Raw genomic sequence first — 23,740 nt, 5'->3', positions numbered from 1 at the left:
TCCAGCTCTGTCCCATTCCATCTATCTGACTACACACACTTGTGTGGTATTTTCCACAGAGCGCAGCTCTCCTACTGCCAACCAGTTTATGTAAAAGTGATTAACAGTAATTAATCCTTAATCACCATGATTAGCCAAGTCGCAGTAAATTAAGCCACATCTGGAGCAGCTGAGGGCTTGTGAGTGGCAGCAGGCATGCTGAGTGTGAATGCCACTGTTTACCGAGGTCTACCTGAACCATCTGAAAGCAAACAGCAGAACACTCATCTCAACTGCTTTGTGCTGTTCAGCGGTGTGTACATTCAGATAGTGCCCCTCCAAGAACAAATCCTTTTATAGCTGTGTTATGAACACACAGAAAATAAACTAAATTCATACAATCATAAAGATTTGTGCAATTATTCCTGATAATTATCAATATAACTACAATGTAGACCTGTTGTATAACACAAAAAGATATGCTGATACTGACATAGCAGTGAAAAGCCACTATCGGCCCAATATGTCAGCCCCATTGATTTATTGGTTTACTCTGAAATTCTGCAGCCTGAAAATATTTGTGAACCTACAATTAAAGCTTTGAAAATACAGTACAAGTGGACCTTGTGTTCTTTGTATGAAGAAATTTAGATTTTCTTTTGAGGATTTTTTTATACGATGGCCCACACTAGCCTTTTATCCTATTTATAATCTTTTGTCACGGCAAAACGGCATATTTTATACTAGATTTTCAACATTTCCTTGCTGTGAAATTCTTTTTGGTATCTGTTATGATACCAAAGTGATAGTTGTTAAGCAGAAAGCATTTAAGTCATGGTACTGTAGTAACTGAAAGTAAAAGTTCTTTTTTAAAAAATATCCTTAATTTTTGCCATGCTGTTTCCTATTTCATAAATTGCTCATGTGTAATAATTTTACAACAGATAAGTACTATAGAACAATTAGGTGCTTGACTATATATGATAATATAATGTGTTAAAGTGTTCTATGAGTACATTAATGATCTCTGAACACTTACATTTCATTTGAAAATTTTAGGGGAATCTGCGTTGACTAAAAAAGCCTTCCAAGAAACACAGAAACTGACCTTCAACATCTACAGTAAACAGACACCAGAGCAGATTCCCCACATTCACAAGGACACACACACACACACACACACACACAGCCTCAGTGCCTTGTGTGCACCCGCGCTGCATCGTTGATTGGCTGAGTTGCCTGAAGATGTCTCGGTGCGGCGGCGCCTCTCTGTAGCTTTTTTCTGCCAGATAAATGATGCAGGAGGACTGGTTGTGTGCCGGGGAACTGGTTCCATCACAGCGGGTGTGCTGTGTCTCTTAGCCCAATGTTTCTCTTGTGCCCCCCCTGGAGAGTTTCCTCCCTGCGCCCCAGTCTCTCCCTGTTACACAGCTCCAGATTAATTACACACTTTAATGAGCTGAATTATTAATGGGGCTCTTACTTGGCAGTTTAAGGAAATGCAGAGGAGAAGACAGCGTTGAGCATCGGGATTCGGGGCTCTCATTAAAACATCACACGACGCCTTTGGGACCGGTGTTATTTAGCTGGAGAAATAATAGGATTTGGTATTTTACATATCAGGAACAGTGAAGCTGCTTTGACTATGAATCCACAGCGAGAGATAGAGAGAAGAGCCCTGCAGAGGCTCGTGCACAACATTATGTCATTATGATTGCAGGCCCAAGGAAAATAAAAGGCTATCTAATGCAGCCACTAGAAAAGGTTTCCTCTCTGATTGTTCAGCACAGATGGGAGCAATATTATCTGAAATGAGGTGGACTAAAGCAGGAAGTGAAATGAATGAAAAGAAAGGCAATTTCTTGGTGAATATGTCTCATTCCCTCCTTCTTCAAAAGGGACGTTCTTTTTATCTCGCACAACTGTAACACTTACGGCGGCGAGAATGTTCTTCAAAATCGGAAATATGGAACATTGTCATTGTGAAAGCTGCAAAAAAAGCTGCTGAGAAAATGAGATTATTCACATATCACACTTGCTGATAAGAGAAAATCCAACAGTGAAGAGACAGGAAATGAAACCAGGAAACAAGTTCCAGAGTTGTTCCTGCAAGTCTAAATTTATATTTCTGCTGGAGCAAAATTCAATCTGCTCAATGCGTCTATGCATAACACGTATATGCATGTGTCTGTTCAATAAGAGTGTTACGATGTGTGAACAGGTCTGACACTGTGAAGCATTCTTAAAGCTCACATATGTGATCTGACAGTGTTGTGAAAAGAACAGAAAGAAGGCGACTTGTTCTCTAAACACACTTTAATGTGTCTGTCTCTTCTCTATTTTTGACAAAGCATCTTTATCAAGAAGCTGCTCATATTTCCGGTGTGATGATTGTGTTTATCGGACAGGTTCACTGTGATGGCTGCTGCACTAACACGAGCTACATGTCTTGAGAGCATCGTGCGTCTTTCACGCTGGAATCCACAGTGGGATCCCAAGGGATCACTCTCTCTCTATTTGTGTACAAGCTGCTGCCAGCGCCGACTGTTCCTGGTGTTTGGGAGGAAACAATACCAGACTCATTGCACAGTCAGATTATATTACAGCCCGATGCTCTGCATGACTAGGACTCTGAATGGATTTTGGGTTTATTGCCATATTTGGGAGGACACTTGAGGAAAACTGATGACATAGCGCCTGACGAATAAGATTGAAATCTGACTGATGACTTCGCCTCTGCATCTCAGTGATATGGTATTAGCACAAGTCCCTGATTAGTAATCACCATGAAGTGCAATCAGATGACCTAGAATGGCCTGTGTGACCACGCAGCCAGCCCCTGCAGCTCCAGACACAAAGCCCTGGGGACACCACTAACACCACAGCACGGCAAACACCCCCCTGTACCACACAAGTTCCTGCTTGGGCAGAAAAATAAATAAAAAATAGCCGAACGGCTCATTACATGGGTCCTATTTGGGTCAGGGAGCAGATGCAAATGTAGGTCAGAAGGAACCCCTGTTGTCAATCAAGAAAGAGAAAAAGGGTGGAGTAATGGAGGAGGATAAAGATCGCGCCTGCTGCTCTTCACAGCCCATCCCCAAGGACGAAGGGTATCAAATTATACGCAGCGAGGAGGAGTGGCGCTAAGCTTCAATGAGGAAACTTAATTAGACTCATGCTTGTGAGGTTAATTTGAGCTAACTGGCGCGAGTGAAAAAGCATTAAAATGTGTCTGTAGCAGGACTGATCCAACACTCCACATCAAGCTCTGTTTTCAGTCTCGTGTCACTGGGCCATATATCACCACCGCACCAGTAAAGCTGTTTTCCATCTACTGTAGCCTATCCTGTATGGTGTGCAGTTGGATGATGAGGCCAGTCTGACCTACATGCTGCAGACCTCCAGAGAGTCCAGGATCATCCAGCAGCCCAAGAGGGAGTAAACTGTACACTTTAAGTCACCTTGGAGCAGGATCCGCTGTCACATTTCCATGCTTTTTCCTTTTTAAGCGCGGAGTGCATCATCTTTTCTTACTCTTGCACTTTTGGCCAATTCCTGCTCCTCTCTGAAAATCTCACAGCAGCAGCTCCTCCAACTCTGTAGCACTTCATTTCACCTCACACTGAGCTTAGATGCAGCGCTAACTGCCTCGAGGTTGACACTTGTCTGAATAATGTTATGCTAATGCTCCAGTCTACCTGTATTTACCCCTAAGTGCAGCAAGCAATCTGTTGATTGCGAGAAAGCAATTTTCCTGAAAGAGAGGGAGAGCGGGCGGCGAGAAAGACTGAATGAGAGGATAACAAGAGATCTTCTTTAAGCTGTGGCAAAGCAATTTACAGAGGACGACAATTTTCTCCAGCTCTGAAAGGAGCGCTCTCTCTAATTGTGCCTACGCAGAGCCATCAAGATGGGGATACAGAAAATAGCAGAGCAAGCTCACACATATCCCAGAGCAACTTAGAGGTACAAGCAGGAAAACAGCTATAAAAACCTTCCTTTTATTTAGTCAGGAATATGTTTTTAAATAAATTGAGATGCCCATTCCTTCTGTAGAATGTGAAAAAAAAGAATAGCTCACATGAACACCATAGCAGCATGTATGTATTATGTTTTCCAGCTCATTACTTTTAGGTTCTACATTATATGTAACAAAGAGTGACCAAATATGATGACATGCATAAGAGAGAATGCCCTCCATCTTCCTGCTCTTGTTTCTTTTCTCATGCACAGGCATTCTGAAACTCCAAATGCTACAATGATGAATGGGGACATTGTCCTTTTAATTTGTTTGTTGGTCCTTGTGTTGCCCAAGAAGGCAGATGTAGAAATTAATTGCTCGTTCTGACAAGGAGTGGGGCTGGTGTTGTGTGGTGTGTGTGTGTGTGTGTGTGTGTGTGTTTGGGGAGGGGAGGGTGACAAGGCTTCTAAAAATAAAGCAGCAGAACCATGTGTGTGTGGTGCCAGATTGGGCTCAGTGCTGTGCTCGTCTCGCTCTGGCTCGACTTCTATCTGCCCGTGTGATAAAGCTGCTAACAGGCCTTTATCGGGGAGCAAGGGGAAATATGTTCCTGCCAGATTAGGCCCCAGACTCTGCCAAGGTTATAAACAGCCTGTTATCTGTGTCCCAAACAGAGTAATCCACGCTCTATCAGCACCCAAACATATGGGCCACACAGAGCAGAGATAGCCTCTGATGGACACTTGGTTTTAATTGCAATGAGAGCCAGCGGAGCATCGCTGGGAGAGAAAGAGGACATAAAAAAGGTCTGTTATTGTGGACATCTCCCAGCCCCGGTATAACTGGCCGACATTCACAAAGACCAACCTCGACCTTTCTGCAATCCTCAGGAAATAGAGCCACTGGCAGGCTTTCTTGACCATGGTGTCTGTGAGTAGTGACCAGGAGAGGTCCTCGGTGATGTGCACATCGAGGAACTTGAAGCTGCTGACCCTTTCAACCTCAGCATCACCAATGTGGAGAGGAGGTGTCCACCCCCTGCTGTCTCCTCTAGTCCACGATCATCTCTTTAGTTTTACTGACGTTGAGAGAGAATGTTGTTGTCATGGTACCAGCTGGTTAGTCTCTTCACCTCCTCTCTGTAGGCTGTCTCATTGTTGTATGTGATGACGCCAAGGATGGTTGTGTCGTCAGCAGACTTAATGATGACATTGGAGCTGTGCTTGGCAGCACAGTTGTAAGTGAACAGGGAGTACAGGAAGGGGCTGAGCACATAGCCCTGTGGTATGCCTGTGTTGAGTATCAGTGAGGAGGTGTGGCTGCCAATTCTCACCACGTGGGGCCTACCCACTGACCCATCAGGAAGTTGAATATCCAGCTGTATATGGAGGTCTCCAGTCCAAAATCAACAAACTTAGAGACATCTTTTGAGAGAATGATGGTATTGAATGCTGAGTTGTAATCAATGAAGAGCATTCTCACATATGTGTTCCAGGTGGATAAGCGCAGTGTGTGTCGCCAACGTGATGGTGTCATCCGTGCCCCTGTTTCGTCTTCATGCAAACTGACAAGGGTCCAAGGTGTAAGAAAGGGAGGAGCAGATGTGGATTTTGACTAGTTGCTCAAACCACTTTATGATGACTGATGTCAGTGCGACAGGGTGGTAGTTGTTTAAACAGTAGGCCACTGGTTTCTTAGGGACAGGAATGATAGTGGATGCCTTGGAAGGGGTGGGGACCATGGACTGACTCAGGGAGAGGTTGTTGGTGAACACCTCTGCCAGTTGATCAGCACATGCCCTGAGAGCCTGGCCTGGGATACCGTCCAGCCCCAGAACTTTGTGAGGGTTGACCCTTCTGAAGGACCGTCTCACTTGGCTGTTTCTAGGGTCAATGTGGCAGCCTCCCTGCCCAACTGAGCATGAAAGATGTTGAGCTTGTCCAGTGGTGATGTGCTGGGCTGAACAATGTCCTTGTTTTTCCTTTTGTAGTCTGTGATGCAGCATAATCCACTCCACATATGTCTGGGATCAGAGCTGTACTAGTTGGACTCCACTTTGTCCCTGTAGGCCCTCTTGGCATCCCTGATGGACTTCCAGAAATCATAACTGGCTGCTTTGTAGGCATCAGGGTCCCCTGTGTTGAAGGTGGTGGTCTGTGCTTCGAGTTTATCGCAGATCTCTCAGCTGACCCAGGGTTTCTAGTTGGGGTAGGTGCAGATGATGGCTTTTGGAACATCGTTGATGCACTTACTTAAATAGTCTATGACAGAGTCTGTGTATTCACTGATGTTGCCATCAGCTGTGTCCTCAAACATCCACCAGTCAGTTGTCTCAAAGCAGTCCTGTAAGAACCCCTCAGCCTCTTTTTTCCATTTGTAAATTACTCTCGAAACCGGTTTTACCTGTTTCAATTTCTGCCTATATGCAGGCAACAGTTGGATGGAGCAGTGGTCTGCCTTTCCAAAAGCAGGGCAGGGGAGGGGTTTATAGCAGTGTCTGAATGGGGTGTAAGGCCGTATTCAGACCAAATCAGGCGTTGCGGCGCACTGCTGCAAGGTTGAGTGGAGGTGTGTGGGGGTGTGGGCATGTTTGTGCTCTAGAATGTAACAGCTGTGAAACAATCAGAAAATAACGTTTTCTTCTCTCTGTCTCTCTCTCGCTAGTGCTCTCAGCTCTCTCTCACTCTCTTTTTATCTCATCTTTTTAAAAAAAGCTTGACTTTAACATTATCAAATGAAGAGAAATGTCCTCCCCTCCTCCTAGTAACGTCTTTGTCCTCCCTCATGGCAGGGTTGTACAGCTCTGATCTTCGCAGGCTGTGCTTGGCCACTGCAGCCTTCAGCTGCAGTGACGTTGGGTTGCATTTCTCCAAAAATTGACTCTCAATCAACTTTCACGCCGCAGGCTGGTGTGGTGCCATTACAGCAAAAACCCCTGCGGCCTAAACGCACTATCCCCATTCAAATGAATGCGAGGACTGGCGTTTTTCGCTGCACTGCCGGCTTTGGTCTGAATACAGCCTAACAGTGATCCACCGTCTGCTCTCCCCTGGTGGGAAAAGTGATATGTTAATAGTATTTCAGGAGAACCATGTTGGCTCTGTTAAAGTCTCCCAAAACAATGAACGCACACTCTGGGTGTGAGTTCTTGAGTCCATTTACAATCCTATTCAGCTCATTCAGGGCTAAAGATTTATCTGCCTGTGGGGGGATGTAAACTGCTGTGAGGAGGACTGAGCTGAACTCTCTGAGGAGGTAGAAAGATCTAACTTTGATGGTCAGCGGCTCCAGAACCGGGGAGAAGTGCATTGTTAAAAAATAGACATGTGTGGCCCACAAAGAGTTAACCATAAAGCACACACCCCCTCCCTTCAACTTGCCTGAGTCTCTCTTTCTGTTTCAGCACAACTCAGTAAAAGTCTAAGTGAAGTGAGGACAGCAGACACAGAGATAGTCTTTCAGCCCCACAGGAACTGTGTAGTGTGTGTGTTGACAGATAGGTATGAATACAATAGAATATATTGATATTTCAGTATTACAGCTTCTGCCAAGGAATACTTCATCTTTTTGTTCAAAGTAGCTTTGCCTTCAATAACTTTAAACCTGCATAAAATGATTTTTTTGGCCAATTGGGGGAAGCGCAACAAGCTGTAAATGCAACATTGATGTGTTATCATCTTATAAAGTAGATAATGACAAATGTGTTAGCAAATAGTTGCCTCTTTACAATTCCAGCAGACATGCAGCATCATTATTATTCATTTGTCGTGTTCATGACCACCTGACAAATATAAGTCCAACATTCACTCTCCTTTTAGCTTTGTTTTGGTCTCCATCAACTCCTAAAAAAACCCCATTTTGCTCTTAAGGTGCTGAATGGTGCACTATGTTCGCCAGCTAATTGCTAACTTTGTCTGTTGTTTTATGCTGGGCCAGTAGCATACAGAGGGTTTATTAGAGCTGGTTTGCTGCAAACAGCTGCCCAGTGGGGCTGGAAAAGATGCTAATGAGAGCAACAAGAGCTAACCAAACAGTAAAATAAACCAAAACAATGAGCTAAAAGACACTGAAACGCTCCATAGAGCTCCATAGATCTAAGTTGGCTGATAATTCTTTGTGGGCCTGTCACTATGAGTGAACCCTTTCACATTACACATGGTCATTTGATCAATTGTTCATATAAAAATATTGATTAGCACTACTTTAAGCATAAAAGCTTTGGCAAAATAGGAAGTGATGATGCCCTTTGCCAAATTTATAGACAAAGAAGTGTTCTAACTAGGAGTTTCAACCAATTTCAACCAACTTTAAGTGCTGGCTAAATTGTTCACTTATTTACAACCTGATCATCTGACAGCTCTTGTTTCTTAAGGCCCCAAAATGCTTCAATCGAAGTAGGCAAGGTGTGCCGATGTGTGAAAGAAGGCAGGATTTTAACAGGTAGGCAGTCCAAAAGTGTGCATCATTATCCCCATATTTTAATGATTACTGCGTCTCACCCCTCTCTGTGACAGCAGGCTTTTTGCACCACCTTTGAGTGTGGCCTTCAGACAGGGTTAGATTTCATTTTGAGCATACCAGCCTTTGGTGAATACAATGTTATTATAAAATATGATCCAAGTTGCAATAAGTTATCCTTAAAATCATGCTTGATCATGACATCTAACCAATGCAAAAATAATGCAAAATATACTGAATGGTAACTATGACACGATGCTTGTATTCCCACATTGATGCTCATTTTTGGCAACACAGTGCGAGAAAACTAAACATTCACAACTTTCACCCTCTTCCGCTGTGAGGCACGACACAAAACATGCAGCAGCTCCTGCGTTAATGAGGACTGAGGTAAATCTGGGAGAGATTTAGACCCTCTACTACTCTCTGTCTCCTCATATAAGCAGCAGGCTGCTCTTTCTGTCGGCAGAGCTGTGATCTGAATACCTCTGCCTTCATAAAAGATTCAGGCCTTATTGACTTCCTACTTTGGTTTCCCTGCAGAGCCTACCTCCTCGGCTCCTTTTAAATTCTGCTCTCGTGGCTGAGGATGCGCACCTGCCTCGGGAAAAAAGTTGCTGGCTTAACATGGGGCTTTTATAGCCTTCCCTTAACCGTGTCTAGCACATATCATTCTCTGTGCAGGAAATGTACGTCTCAGCTCGGTGCATCATTAGAGGATGACCCTGAAAATAAAAATAAAATCCTGTATATCAGATAAACTGAAACTAAAATAAACAGCTCTGAAACATTGTATGGTTAGATTTACTAATCACTGAGCTAGGTCAGGGTCAGTCGGGGATTATTGGCATTATAAAATGCCACATCACATCTGTTATGCTAAATATTGATATATCATGTTCCTTTTATTTCAGCATCTGTTACCTGCTCTTTACTGCACATCATTACTGACTGACTGCAGCATTAAAACCACACAGGCTGAGCTCATCTGTCTCTCTATACGATATTTCAAACACAACCTACACAAAAGGGCACAAAGTCTAATAAATTCCTCATTTTATATACTGCCCCCAGATTTCAAAGTCCTGTCCAATAAAGTTTTAAATGTCATGAAGGACCTATAATAAAGATAGCATAAACTAGAGCCAAGAAAACCATACAGTGCTCTGTCCCATATCTTTTTATCCAATAAAGTTTTATATCTTTGAATCAACTATAAAATGGTTTGGAAACTGTCAACAAGGGGATAATTGGTAGACTTTATTGTTATGGTGATATGTCCCAACAGACTCATTTCTCTTTTCTGACAGCAAATGAGAAAATTGTATACTATACTAACTTAGTCTTTCAATAAGCCTGTGCAGTCTGAATTATCTATCTAATTTATATATTTAGTTTGAGATGATAATGATATAATGATGATATATAATAAGGATATACTCTCATGTTATATATTGTGTAAGAAAAGTAAATAATATCCAAAAGAAATGTGTTCTTGACCTCTAAAAGCAGCACTAACCTTCTGTCCAGGATTTCCGAGTTGCGACAAACTGGTCGAACAAACAAAAGCAGACCAGCATCTCCAAGGCGCAGCATTTCACACTTGGGTAGAGGCAGAGGACGGGCCTTTAATGACACACAGTCCCCCCAGTCACCTAGAATGAACACGCAGCGCTGGAAATAGACCGGAAACTCTGCCTCCACGCGGGCCAGAAACCTGGTGATGCCTGCCTGCCTGCCTGCCAAACAAATCCTACCACTGAAGAGAGACACAAACCCCCATCTACGTCTCAATCATACAAGCGAAACATTATCGAAGCATGTTATTCACTGAGTTATAATGCTGACACCATCACTGAGCGAAGTGCTCACATACTGCAGCACACTTCAGTCAGCTGATGTGCTGTCCAGTGATGTGTGATAACACTGTAGATGGCAGAATGCCCATCCTTTTTTTTCTGTCCATGTTGTGTGCAGATAACAACAAAACACTACACTCACTGTGCAACAAAATCCCCATCAGAAGCAAAAGTATATATTTCTGTTGTTGGTGAATTTGCTCCCTGACGAAATAATGAATATGATGGGACGATTATGGTTACAGCAAATATAATAACAGAAATTGGAATTGAAATTTTGCGACAATTGTGTCGAGTGAGTGTGAGTTTCAGTCTACACCAATAATTTTTTCTATACCTTAACATTTATAAACATGTTTTTCTATAAAACCATGAATACCGTGAATATGATTTGACATTACCAGACAGCTGATATATGAGCCAGCGATTGTGCAGCATGAATAAAACAGCTGATGCCAATCAGCTACTACGAGTGTAACATCAGTGCTCTTCCTGAACTTACACTATGCCTCTAAAGCCAAACTTCCAAAATGTTAAATGTTGTCTAATCACAAGCAGTTGTACATGGACTTCGCTGTACATAAAAGTATGAATCACACCAAACATTTAAGGCCATTTTTCAGTACTTGTTGCTATGGACACATGTTTGTCATTACTAAAAAAGTATTCAGGTTCAGTACCCAACCCTTGTACTGTAAACACTTGCATTTGGGATTTAGATTTGAATCACTGCTGGTTTTGTTTTTTCCACATTTAACATGACATATAGATGACTTATATAGTATTAATACTGAGTGCTTTCCTATTGATTGTGCTTCCTTGCCGGTGGGAACGACATGGCTGGTTTGCTGCATGGAGACAGGCCATTTTGTACATAAACTAACTCACCTGTGCCTCTGTGCAAAGACCCCCAAGTATTGAATTCCACCTCCCAAAATGAATTCTCCCCCTCCAGCCCTAAATTCCCTGGCTTCCACCAGTCTGATATGACAAAGGGAGTAAAGGCAAACAGCACTGGGGTTAAGGCTCCAGTCTCCTAATGAGCTTCTCTGTTCCAGTATGTTGCATAAACCCATTACCTCCCAGCACATTACCTTATTCATTTCTTATATGTGGATAGCTTCCCTCTCCCAAGAGCATGGCATTTCAGACACAGATCGTCTACTATATTGCACACACACATGTGTAAAGTCTTAAAGTAAGAGTCTATAATGTTTCTATTTCACATAGCCATTGAGTTGACCCTGAGATACCAGGCAAACACTGAGGGAGGGAAAAAAGAAGCTCTACTGGCAGGAGATCTATTATTCAGAGAAAAGACAAAGAGAGAAAAACAGAAAGAGAGAAGGAAAGAAAATGTCTCCCCTCGCAGTAGTATTATCTCAGTATGTGGTAACTATTGCAGTGTAGGATGAAAGACGCAGGTGGTAGTGAGCTCCACTGTGCCTCAAGCTAAACTGCAGATGCAATCCAGGATGATGGTGTTTCCAGATTCTCTCTCAATTTGCCTGATGGTCGTATACAGTCAGTTCTCGAATAATGACAGGGATTCATGCAATGACCAAGTCTCAAGTATCACCAGTGAGCATAAACAAATAAAGGCTATATGCTAATAAGGGCTGGGTAAAAAACAGCTGAGGTTTGGAAGTGGAATTACCACAATACAATTGGCTGTCACTATATGGTGGCATGGTACCTTTCATCAGTACAACCTACTATACGTCATACTTATTCTTTCATTATCTTATCTTTTCAACAGAAATACTATTTCATTTACCACATATTTAGAAATTTCTTCTACTTTGCTGTTTTTTTGGTTGCTGTAAAATTATTGTCGGTGAACCTCAAAACAAGCAGATCTTTCACATTGAAGGGAAATGCTAAGAGGGGGAAAGACCTAATATGAAACATGTGAGCAGGAAGTGTTTCATTGATTGTGGCTGAATACTAATTGAAAAAACAGCAAAATATAAGTGGCTAGAATTTCTCGTTTCAACAGAAATACTATTTTCACTCACTAATTATTTCTAATTTGTTCTACTTTGCCATTATTTCAATTGTTTTGACTGTTAAACTATTGTCAGTGAAACACTTCCTGTGTTTCCTTTTTAACATTAAAATCCTAGCAGGAAAGCTTTTAATATGAAGCATCTGAGCAGGAAGTGTTGCATTTCACTGATGGCAACTTAACAGTGATGAAAAAACAGCAAAGTAGAAGTGACTGGAATTTGTCTTTCCAACAGATTTTCATTCACTACTCATTTTCTATTGCTTCTACTGCAGTTTTTTCAATCACTGTTCAACTATTGTCCATGAAACTCAACACTTTCTGCACTTCCTGTTTTACATTAAATTCCTAGCAGGAAAGGATGGGATTATGCTCTTAAAGCCACTAAAAGTGTTGAACTTCACTGACTATAGCTTTACACCGATCAAAAAAAACTGCAAAGTAGAGGAATTAGGAGTAGTGGAATTAAGTAGTGTATGAAAACTGTATTTACACACTCAAATTCTTAAAATATTTGATCATAACTTTATATTGGGGAAGAAGGCCTGTCTGTAATGTAAGTGGTTTTCTAATAAAGACCTGGTTCTCCATTTGAGAATTTAGAATGCTTCGATAAAGGCATAAAATGACCAATGTAAAAAAACATATTTACATTTGAGCAGACTACAAGTGATGGCAACACAACTGAATGCACAGATAGAAACCTCCAAAATTCCATTTGCAAGAATGTAGAACATGTTTAGGACCACGCGCGTGCAAATCAAACAATCAAAAACATGACTGGCTTTCATGTAACAACTCTATAGAGTGTTATGTTGATGGATTGCGGAAGCTGAATAAATCTTGTCAATTATCAATTAGGCCGTACTAATCCTCTGTCTTTTCCCAACGAGAGAATATTTATGCCTGTGGAAGACAATATTAAATTACTGCTTCACGTATGCCGCAAACCAAGGACATATGTGTTACCTTGCACCGGCAGAAGGATTTATTCAAATTCACCAACACCTTAGTTGGAAATTGGTTGGGCCTTAATTTCAGCTCGGTGTCAGAACACTTTATTTTGTCACCATAAATCAACAGTGAGCCCAGAAACAATGGGCCTATTTCTCAAGCGAGCAGCAGCTCATTCCACGCTGCGGAGGGAGACTGTGACTCTGAATGAAGTACTCAATATGGCACGAGTGTTTACATAGATATCAATATTTAATCAGAGTTCACAGAGACAATGAATGGAGTTTATATGAGTGCCATTGCCATCAGCCAAACAATGTGTGGAGTTTGCATGACTTCCTTGGCACTTAAATTAAAAAAAAAAAATAAACAATGACATCAAATCAAAGCCAAGTGGGATTTTGTACCCAGAGTCTGTGTGCAATAACTAAATCTTCTTACATTACAAGTGATAATGAGAATAACGTGAGATCCTGTCTCATGTTTAGTTGATTCATCACTCATTTCTCCCACTTCTATGGCAACCAGCGCCGAGGACACTGATGTCTGTTGTTGATGTTATTGTTTGTCAGGCTGAGTCAATAAGTAATGTTTCAATCCGAGCCATTTGGACTTCGTTAGAGCTCCGACCACAGCCCTCACACATCAATCAAAGGAAACATTGTGAGCAAATGTGTCCCCTGTTATAATTGGATGCAGCCCCTTTTTCTATCACACAGTGACAGTGTACGCAGTGCTGGAAAACTGTAATGCAACCCGCGGTAAATTATTCTGTTTGAAGAGGGAATGTCTGCGATATGAAATCCATATGAATGTTTCAAAACCTCCTCCAAGTTTCCATTTAAAAAAAGAGAAAAACTTGTAATAAATTGCCATAGAAAATTGTCACCATCTTTCTCTTCCTTCAGGGGAGGGATGTGAGGCTTGGCGAGGCTACTGTCTTCTGCATGTGGCTCCCTTCTCTTCTTTTCTTTTCTCTTCTCTTCTTTTCTCTTCTCTTCTCTTCTCTTCTCTTCTCTTCTCCTCTCTTCTCTTCTCTTCTCTTCCAAGGCTAAGTTAAAACAGAGCATCAAAATCCCAGCTTTAATAATTGAGGGAGAGACTGCAGGGTACTCTGCTCAGGCCTTCTTGATGTGAGGAGTCCTTAAAAGATGCATGGATGCCTCCCCAGAGGGAAATGGAAGGGCTTCATGGAGCCGAGGCTCTGTACACTTAAAGATTATGTGTGCATCCGCTAAAGCAAGATGACCAGAAAAATGCTCAGAGGACCATTATTCTCCACAGAGTGGTTTGAGGGATGGGCACCAACCTGATAAGATGCTATCAATATTCATGCCTCTAAATCAATTATATCCCCATGTACTTCAAATGCAAATCATTTGGCGAGCGAGACATTTTCAGAGTGACTCTGCAGACTGCAATAATTGAATGCAGGATATACAAAGATAGGTAAACAAGCACTTAGACCCAGACTTAGCTTTAGAGGAAGAGCAATAAGGATTCCAGTAAACATAAAAGTGTCAGCTGTTTACAGCAAACACATTCAGGGGTTTCTAGTTAACTCGGCTAGCCCGACTGGAGTGGAGCTCTGGCTGTGCCTTTAAAATGTAATCTCTGACTCAGATGTATCGCTTTCTCCTCACCCCGCCATTAAGGCTAGGGCCTAAATTATTGATCCCCTGCCTTCATCAGCATAGCAGTCACGTCCGAGCGCCGGGGATCTAACTCCGGCTGTGTCCCCACGCTCCAGCCACTGAAATAATTAGGAGGAGTTCTCATTAAGGGAGAATGAAAGGTTGAGAAAGAGAGGAGAGGAGAGCAGCCTGAGGGGCATTCTGGGTGTTTAATGTCTTCCCCTGGGCCTCCAGATCATTCTGATCAAATCCTGAGGCTGTGTCTAAAGACGACAGGAATCTCTGCACGCTGCGTGGACACACAAATAATACATCAAGACATCAAGAGAGAGGAACGATGCATAAATAAAGATGCTGCACTATGCAGCCAAATTAATAATAAATTGTTAGGATTAGGATCAATAGCGTCAGCACATAACCTCAGCTGCATGAATAAGGCAAAAAAGACTAGTATGCATGCAGTATATTTAGAAAATGCAGCAATGTGAATGAAGTGGAGCAATCCCTGCTCAGCTTGTTTTATTTTAGCTGCTGAGGGAATCCACAGGGCTTTGGTGCCCCAAGGTAGTTTCCTCCTTAACGCTCAGTGAATCATAAAGCCAAAAATTCTACAGTGTGCCTGAATGTGTGCACGTCTGTGTGTGTGTGTGTGTGTGTTTTGCTGTACATGGAATGCAAAATGTTGACTCTGAACAGAAGACATTTCAAAATATAGCTGCCAGAAATAACAATATTGCTATATGTGCCAACACTACACAAGAAGCGACAAAAACACGTTTGATTTTAGTCAGTCCAAGATATGGAGATTCCTTCATTTATTGTTCAAGATAAGAGTGCACAACTACGAAATTGCATTGTCATGTCTGTACACCGAGAGGTGCTTCTAAACTGAGTTTGCAAAGGAACCAACTGAGGAATTTGCATGCTACAGTTACATTTGTGCCAAAATGGGTTTTGCAACGACTAGTGAAGTCCATGAATCTTTTTGTCACATTGTGCTTTCACTGTCAGCTTGCCTCATGCTGCGACTCCTAAGCTTTCTAAGTAGCTCAGTGTTGAGGCCACACCCCTCGTTAGTGGGGAGGGTTCATTATGCAAATGATCCTGCTGGAGCGGTATCAACGAGGCGCACGCTCCGTTATCATTTTCTGCCGCCGGGGCTCTTCTTCTCCCCGATCGCTCATACGGAATCATGGCCTAATAGCATCCCATTAACATAATTGCCAGCACAACTAGTGTTCCGTGTCTCAGAGCCACTCTGCTGCTCTGCCAGCCGAAAAAGAGAGAAGAGGATGGGTGAGGGTGAGGATGAGGGGAGGGGGGGGGTTAGTGTAGAAAAAAATTTAATTAAGCCAACGCATTGGCCACTCCCTCCCACAGTAAATGTCTGTTTTCTTTCTTCTTTTTTTTTCAAAAAGAAGAGGGCAGAGCTTTTGTTTTCAAGAGACCTTGAGAGTCTCCCTGTGCTCCTGAGAAGCAGGAGAAGTGCTCAATATTCCACTGATGAGCTCACAGCAGACGCCAGAATCATGTCCAAACCCAGTCTGCCAGGCAAAATAAAATCCCCATTATTTTTTAATTAATCCTTAATTAAAATATATTACAGCGCTGATTCCGCAAATCTCCCCTAATGCGAAGATGTGGCCCATTCAAGCATATTTACACATCTTTAATTAACGCAGCACATTCTTTCCGTCTAACAAGCATGGTCCAAAACAGGGCTGTGACTGTGAAGCTGCTAAGAAGGAGGCCCTTCACACACTCCCACAAGACAACAATTTGCCATTGTGGTCCTCTGAGGACGCTCCGCAGGACTCTTTGTAGCCGTGCACCGATGGGTGTACAGTCAATCAGTCCATTAAGGCACTGCAGCATCAGCTACAGCGGTGAGGGGAAATAGTTGCAGCAGGGAGCCATAATCATGTGCTGCGCTCCTCCTGCACGCTGCCATTACCACGCCCCCAGCTCTCCTCTCTACACAGCCACCCGTGTTGCTCTGATGAATTGATTGACACCATTTTCCATCTTCCGGTGCTGTCAGAGAAAGAGAGAGAGCCACACAGGGAGGCCTGCTCCTCTGACACTCCAGTAGCAGCAGCACTGTGGTCATTTCTGAAAGGTCTCCACTGGGAAATGGACATATACTGTAAAACATAGCACTGGCCTCACTTAACCCCTATATGCAGCCTGTAGAAAAAAGTAGAACAAAAAGATTGCTATTTTAACAAAAGTACGTAATGTAAAAATGATCAGACTCTAAACAATAACAGTGTTATTCACACGGTATATTTCCCAGAATCATAAACACTCAACATAAAGGCTCCATCATAGAGAATATGCTAGGGATGAATGTAAGAAATCTGCTTTCCCACTGCAGCCTCACAGCTCAATAACATGTCTAGCCTCGTTACGCTTATCACAATGACATCTAAATAAGCACAATTAACAGTCACCCAGGCATCCGCACTGCTGCTGATTTCATTCCCCAAATCATCCCAGAGATCCCAAATGTTGAAAGCAACTATTCTTCATCAAGTAACACATGATAATCACACAAAGGAGGTTAAAGCAGCAAATCAACATCACAAGCAGCTCTTGTATTTACAGGATCGCTCGCATCAAACTCATTGCTACAGCAGAGAGGTGCTTCTGTTTGGTGTTGACTAATTATTTAATTGAAAGATAAAAAGTTCATTTTGTTCATTTGTTCTCAATGGTCAGGAAATCCACACTGTCACAATCCTAACCACTTCAAACAAATCGCTTCCCTAAACACAATAAATAATGCAATGAGAGGGACATACAAGCAATGAGACAAACATACACACGTACTGTACATACTAGAACAGTTTCTTCTCTCTTTTCCCAGGCTGTTTTAATTTGACACCTTGAGCTGGGGTAACTAGGTGGGGAGTGAGGAGCCGCAGAGGAATTCATTAGGCGCGCCACTGCAGGGTCCTGGCTCGCAGCGTTAATGACATTGGAGGATAGGGAAACGAGACAGCCCAGACGCAAAATGAAATAAACATGAGGACTGTCAGTTCTGACAGCACCAGCAAAGGGGACAGAGTCATTTGGGCCGGAGACCTTAAGCCCGTAAGACCAGACCAGACGGCTTATGGACCAAAACAATATTAGTGTGGGAGCACAATCATCCTCACCAGGCCCTACGATTCACATTGACAGACACTGAGCGTGTGTGTGTGCTGGCATTGATCTTTCTGGGCTTCACTCTTCATATCATTAAAAATATCCATCACTTGGCGCTCCTGCAGCATTCAGATACACGACAGCAATTAAATTATTAATGTCACAGCAACCCCCCCCCCACAAACAACACTCTTAATGTGGCTGCTGAAAGACATTAAATATACAGCAATCTTTGTCCGGCTTCACCGTGGATCAATTTAGATCACTACAAAAATAACACACAGAGAGAAAATAGGAATGCTAGCCACAGTATGAAGACAGGAATGAAAGACAGAAAGAGAGAAAAGGGGACATTAGTCATTTGGCTTTCATGTCAATTCTTTGAATAAAAATGTCATGTACTGGCAGGTAGAACAGCAGCGAAATATGGACAAATTGCTTCTAAAATCATGGGACTTTAGCATCTCTCTGTGTCTCTCCATATACAGAACATGTTGTAAAGTGAAGCTGTTAAAAAAGAAAAAAAAGAGCATTTCAGACTTGAGCTTTACTTGAAAAATCCAAAAGCTATTTTTACAAGTGTTGTTCAATGCCCCGAGTCTCAAACACCAACTCTTGCTGCGACAGGATTGCAGGATTACATACATTGCATTGGCTCGACTCATGTGAGGTTGTGCTAGCGACTAGAGAAAAAGCACTATTTTTAAATGCTTTGCCACATGTAGTAACGCATCTCTAAGTACTTTTGCTACTTGTAACTAGATCTCTGTGGTTGGAGTTTTGTTCCACACCTGCATGTCTATACTTATCTATCTATGTAACAGATATGAGCCGTATTGATGCTTCCATATAGATGTATTTGCTGTGAAGTTACTGCTAATGGAAACCGAATGTTACCTGCTACTGCTGCTTCACATTTAAAGCAAAACTATGTAACTTTTGAAAGAAGAAATAACATACTCTTTCTCTTATAAATGAAAACTGAAATAATCAACAAAAACACACCATTGCTTAATTCAATATACTGAGAGTTTTTACTGCAATGGCCTCACTGGTATGACCAGTAGCTTATGGCTGCTAATGTTAGCAAACATTAGACAGACATTGCGATGTAACTGATATTGCGGAGCCTTTATGACTCCTCTCTTTTTGTGCTATTGTTACACTATGATTTAGTATTTACCATATCCCGTAATTGTCACTTGAGGCCAAAGGCTCGCTTTAAAGCTTTCCACAAGCTAACAACTAGCTTCTATTGTGAAGCAGCTATAGGAAATGCAATGTATTTGTAACTAAAATTAGCTGTAATAGCAATAGTGGTGCTATTGTTTCATAAAAATTGGTTTGCGCAACAAGATAGAGATGTATGTGGTATTTCGTAAGCCAAACCGTTTTAAATATTATTAAGAATGAATAAAAAAAAGATGATGAAAGAAGAAACTGCCAGCATGGTTTAATGGTCACAGTTGCTCATATAGCTTGGCTTGTATCCAAAAAGTCAATGGTAGTAGCAACTGTATAGACTGCATCTACTGTATCCTGAATAAAAGCTAAACGATTTTCAGAGGAATTCTTTATGAAAAGAAGCTAACAAGCTAACAAGAGTTCCTCAATTCCTGCGTCTTTGGAGCTGAAGCTTTGTAGCCAGAGTATGACGAGTCAGATTCCTTAATGGCTGCTTTTGTACAATTAGAAAAGTGTTGTCAGCTAAAAGACGTGGACTCTATACAAAGAAACAACAATGCATACAAAGGAACAAGCAATTCTTCCCGAGCATGACTGAGTATGGTCTGTGTTTGTAAGGCCTCTTCATGAGAGCCTTTCATCCCCGTTCCTCAAAGGACACAATAAAGCTGTCAGTCAGCGTGTCAGTCAGTCAGGATGCAGCTCCAGTCTGTAATGCTCTTGGACTGGGACAGTCTCCTCTGGTGGATGCTCCATATCTGACACAGGCGCTCTCACACGCTGATAGAGCTTCGGTCTCTTGCGATAAGGCAACTGTGAATGGGTGGCAGAGATGACCCTTCTTTCCGAGTTGCTCAGCTTCAAATATGTGGCTCCGTCGCAGCAGGCATCTGCCTGGACGAGTGAGAAGAGGGGGGGGGCGTGGGTTGCTGACACCTGTCTCTCCTAGGACGAGCCCGCCTTTGTGACATGGGAGCCCGGGTTGGCTGTCGGGACAGGGCCGAGACAGATATGACAGGGCCGCTGACAAGGGCCAGGCTGCATGCTGGGAGCAACACTGCAGTCCAACACAAACAAGACTTCTGCTCTCTTCACTGGGCCTGCAGTGAGACCCACAGCTGGCAGCTGAGAAGCCTCAGTCAGTGAAAGCAACGCTGTGAGCCACTGGCTTCACAACAATGCTAATCACTGTTGCATGGATGGACCTCCAAAACACAAACACAGAAAATCAAATGCAGCTTTAACTGTATGTTAGTGGCAAAAGGCTGCATGCTTCTCTGAGACTTCAAACTCGGCAGACACAAGAGCTGCTCTCCTCTGTGCTGCATCTGTTCATTATGTCAACCTCGCTTGGCACGCTCATATTTCTGAGCCCCATTCCAAAGCAGACGCCTCCTAATTGTTATCGGGTCTGTGTTGAGACAGTCTAAGCAGAGAGACGACGATAAAAACTCCCCCGGAGCTGATGAGACATCTCACAAATAGCTGCAGAACCCAACACGTTATGGATGTCTAGGTACAGTGGAGGGTGTGAAGGCATCAGCTTTGCTCTCTGACCACAGTTAGAACAATTTGACAAATTGGCCTAGTTTTCCTTTTAATTAATCATTGCCTTGCTGACAGCTACCTGTGCCACACATCATCATTAGTCAAGAGGAGAGGAAGCCCCAGCCACATATGATAAGACAGGAGGATACACCTCATTAACTAGTTTTCCTCCATTTATTTTTTACAGCAACACAGCAATCACAGAAAGAATATTCTACACCTGTATTTTTGTAATTATAAGGGAGCTGATTTGCTTTGATTTACAGAACTGTCAACAGGTAGAAGTTGGATGATGTGACAATACATACTGTGAGTCAGAGGATTTTCCATACCATTTGTACTATGGTAGGAATATCTTTAATATATCTGGGTGTAAAGTATAACACTAGCACAACTCTGTAAAACTCTGCAGATCAATGAGTGGGACTGCTTTATGGCAATATTAGATTTTTGTATCAGTGTGATAAAGTACCCTGATTTGTTATTTGTAGAACTTCTTAGGATAGCAAAGAGACATTTCTGTCTTGTTATTTCATACACAGACAGCTTCTCAATTGATTTTCTAGAAAATTTACTGTGCCAGGATACAGTATATATTGTATATAAAGTATATCAATATCACAATATAGAATCATACACCATGACAGAGGATTTTATCCATATGGCCCACTCCTATCTCGGCATGTTTTAAAGTGTGTTACAATTGTGAAAGAAAATATGTGAAAAATGCGAGTACAATTATTTTTATTTTATTCTTCGTAGGTCTAAAACCCTAAAGGTTCATTCTCATTTACTACAACTTATTTTCAAAGTTCTGGTAATCATTCTGGTGAACACTGCACTCACCAATATTCCTGCTGAGATCTGGACGATATGTTTGTTATGTTTTGAACAAACCTCCAGGTTAGCCAAGCTCACTTGGAAGAAACACCAAAGTTGAACAATAAATTTCTTACCATAGCTGTCTGTTGTAAACATCCAACCTGCTGTTTACAGACCGACATTTTGATTTAATGTTTACCTACTGTGCTTGCCTTTTTATTTCCAAATAAAGTTTAAAAAAAGTAGAAATTCTTGGTAAATTGTTGGCTTGTTTGCAACCTGTCTTACTGTCTGACTGCTGTCCCACTGGACATTAGCGATGTTGGCATGTTTCCAGATCTCAGCTGTTACTTTGGTTAGTACAATGTCAAAACTGAAATAAATGATGATCAAAACTCAAAAAACCCAAGCTGTAATAAATTGCAATTATTCTTTAAAAAAATGCCCCCAAGTCACAAGATCTAAATGACCTGACTCTGCATTGCTATATTCAGTCATCATCTGTGTTCCTCCCCCTATGTGCTTCATTCAGACTGAAAGGATGAATTTAATTAAAGGGTAACACACTGTCTACAGAATGGCCCACAGAAATGCACATGTGTGACAACAGAAGTCATTGTTCCAGTCCCTCAGTGAGAACTGACGCTGCCTCACAGGACTTGGGAAGCCTGTAGATGACTGACAGCTCCATCTTTATAGGGGCCATCCAGCAAAATGGCAGAAAGAGAGGGGCCATCCCCACCCACTGAGCTGAATGAGCTTGGAGACCAGATTTTTTTTTTATCTCACACTGGTGAGATAAAAAAAATGAATTAATTAATAAGAGAAGCGTGATGCCTCTCGCAGTTTCCCCTTTATGTCTGGGAACACTAATACTAGGCAGCTTCTAATTGGACTTATTGTTTATAACAGGCATTTCAGGTTATACCTTCCCTGCAGACATTTTAACAACTAACCATATGCTGTTTAATGCAATGTGTTTGGTCTTATCCTGCCCATAAAGGAATAATTACTACCTTTATAAGGCAATAAACACCTTGTTACAAACCAGATCTTGTGTAGCCAGGGTAGAAAATAGTTAGAGCCCATGTTCAGGCGGTAGGTACAACAGTGGAATATTCTATCGCTGCCATTAGCGAGGGAAAGATATTTGAGGTGAAACAGACTAGCCTACGTGTGGAAAGAGGGTTGATGGATATCATCTAAAACATGAAAAAAAGCTGGTAGAGTAATAGCCTTCCTGAACTCACACAAATAAATGTTCCACCGCCTGTGCTGACATAGTTAAAAATGAAGAGAAATGTAGCAATGTAAAATTCTCTACAAGCTGTTAATATTTCATGAGTAGCCGTTCTGACACTGTCAGTATTTAATTTGTATGGCATGCAAGGAGAGGGGAAGGGAAGAACTGGGGAAGGGAAGAAAAAGGAGGGAAGAGAGGGTGGGTAGAAGTGGAAAAAATAGTGGAAGATATAAGATAAAGGTGGATAAGTGTCTCCAAAAAGACTTCAGCATGTGATGAGCTAGCTGACAGTGAATTTTTTGGAAGTCAGCACGGTACAAAGAACATTTGAAATGGCCATTTAACAGCACTGTACTCCACTCCCAGCCGATGCCACCATTTGCATACTTCATATCAGATGAAGATGGATGGTGAAAATCAATGTCACTGAGATGAGCATTTTATCAAGGTTACGCTATCCTCCAAACTCCTAAAACCTCTTTATCTCATCTCTGTTGTCAGAATATTAACTTATCAACACAATCTTTTTACAGCAGAGGCAGAGGCAATGTGAATTCATCAGCTGGAATAGCAATGACAGGCTGGCCAGCTGGCTTCCAGAGCTGCAAACAATGATTATTTTCAGTAGTGATTCATCTCCTGATTATTTTGTGATTAATCAACCAAGTGTTAAGGCTGTAAATTTTCAAAATGCCAATCACAATTTGTCCAGCCAATAGTTCAAAATCTAAAGATATTCAATTTAAAATTATATAAAACAGAGGAAAGTAGAATACTAACATATAAGGAGCTGGAAACAGCAAGTGGCATTTTTGCCTGATAAATTACTAAACAATAGAGCAATTATGAGAATTGATGTTGATCAATTTTCTGTCCATCAATAAACTGCTTTGTCACTTAAGCATTTCAGCAGTACTGTTATTCAAACAGGGTTTG

At 42.0% G+C, this 23,740-nt stretch overlaps 1 protein-coding gene across 5 annotated transcripts in view; it reads right to left on the bottom strand.

The window, feature by feature from the left end:
• LOC122988706 (pre-B-cell leukemia transcription factor 1) overlaps positions 1 to 23,740 on the bottom strand; it is a 65,866-nt gene that overhangs the window by 26,368 nt on the left and 15,758 nt on the right. The window contains exon 1 of one of the 5 annotated variants that reach the window (XM_044361223.1): positions 9,921 to 10,241. The exons of the other annotated variants lie outside the window; for them this stretch is intronic. Coding sequence (XP_044217158.1) covers positions 9,921 to 9,981 — 61 coding nt within the window. The 5' untranslated portion in view covers positions 9,982 to 10,241. Of the gene's footprint in view, positions 1 to 9,920; positions 10,242 to 23,740 lie in introns of those variants that run through there. 5 annotated transcript variants of the gene reach the window in all.

The sequence above is a fragment of the Thunnus albacares genome, chromosome 9 (assembly GCF_914725855.1).
Source record: "Thunnus albacares chromosome 9, fThuAlb1.1, whole genome shotgun sequence".
Lineage (NCBI taxonomy): Eukaryota > Metazoa > Chordata > Actinopteri > Scombriformes > Scombridae > Thunnus > Thunnus albacares.
The sequence above is the reverse complement of the archived record's forward strand: the minus strand, read 5'-3'. Positions and strand labels throughout refer to the sequence as shown.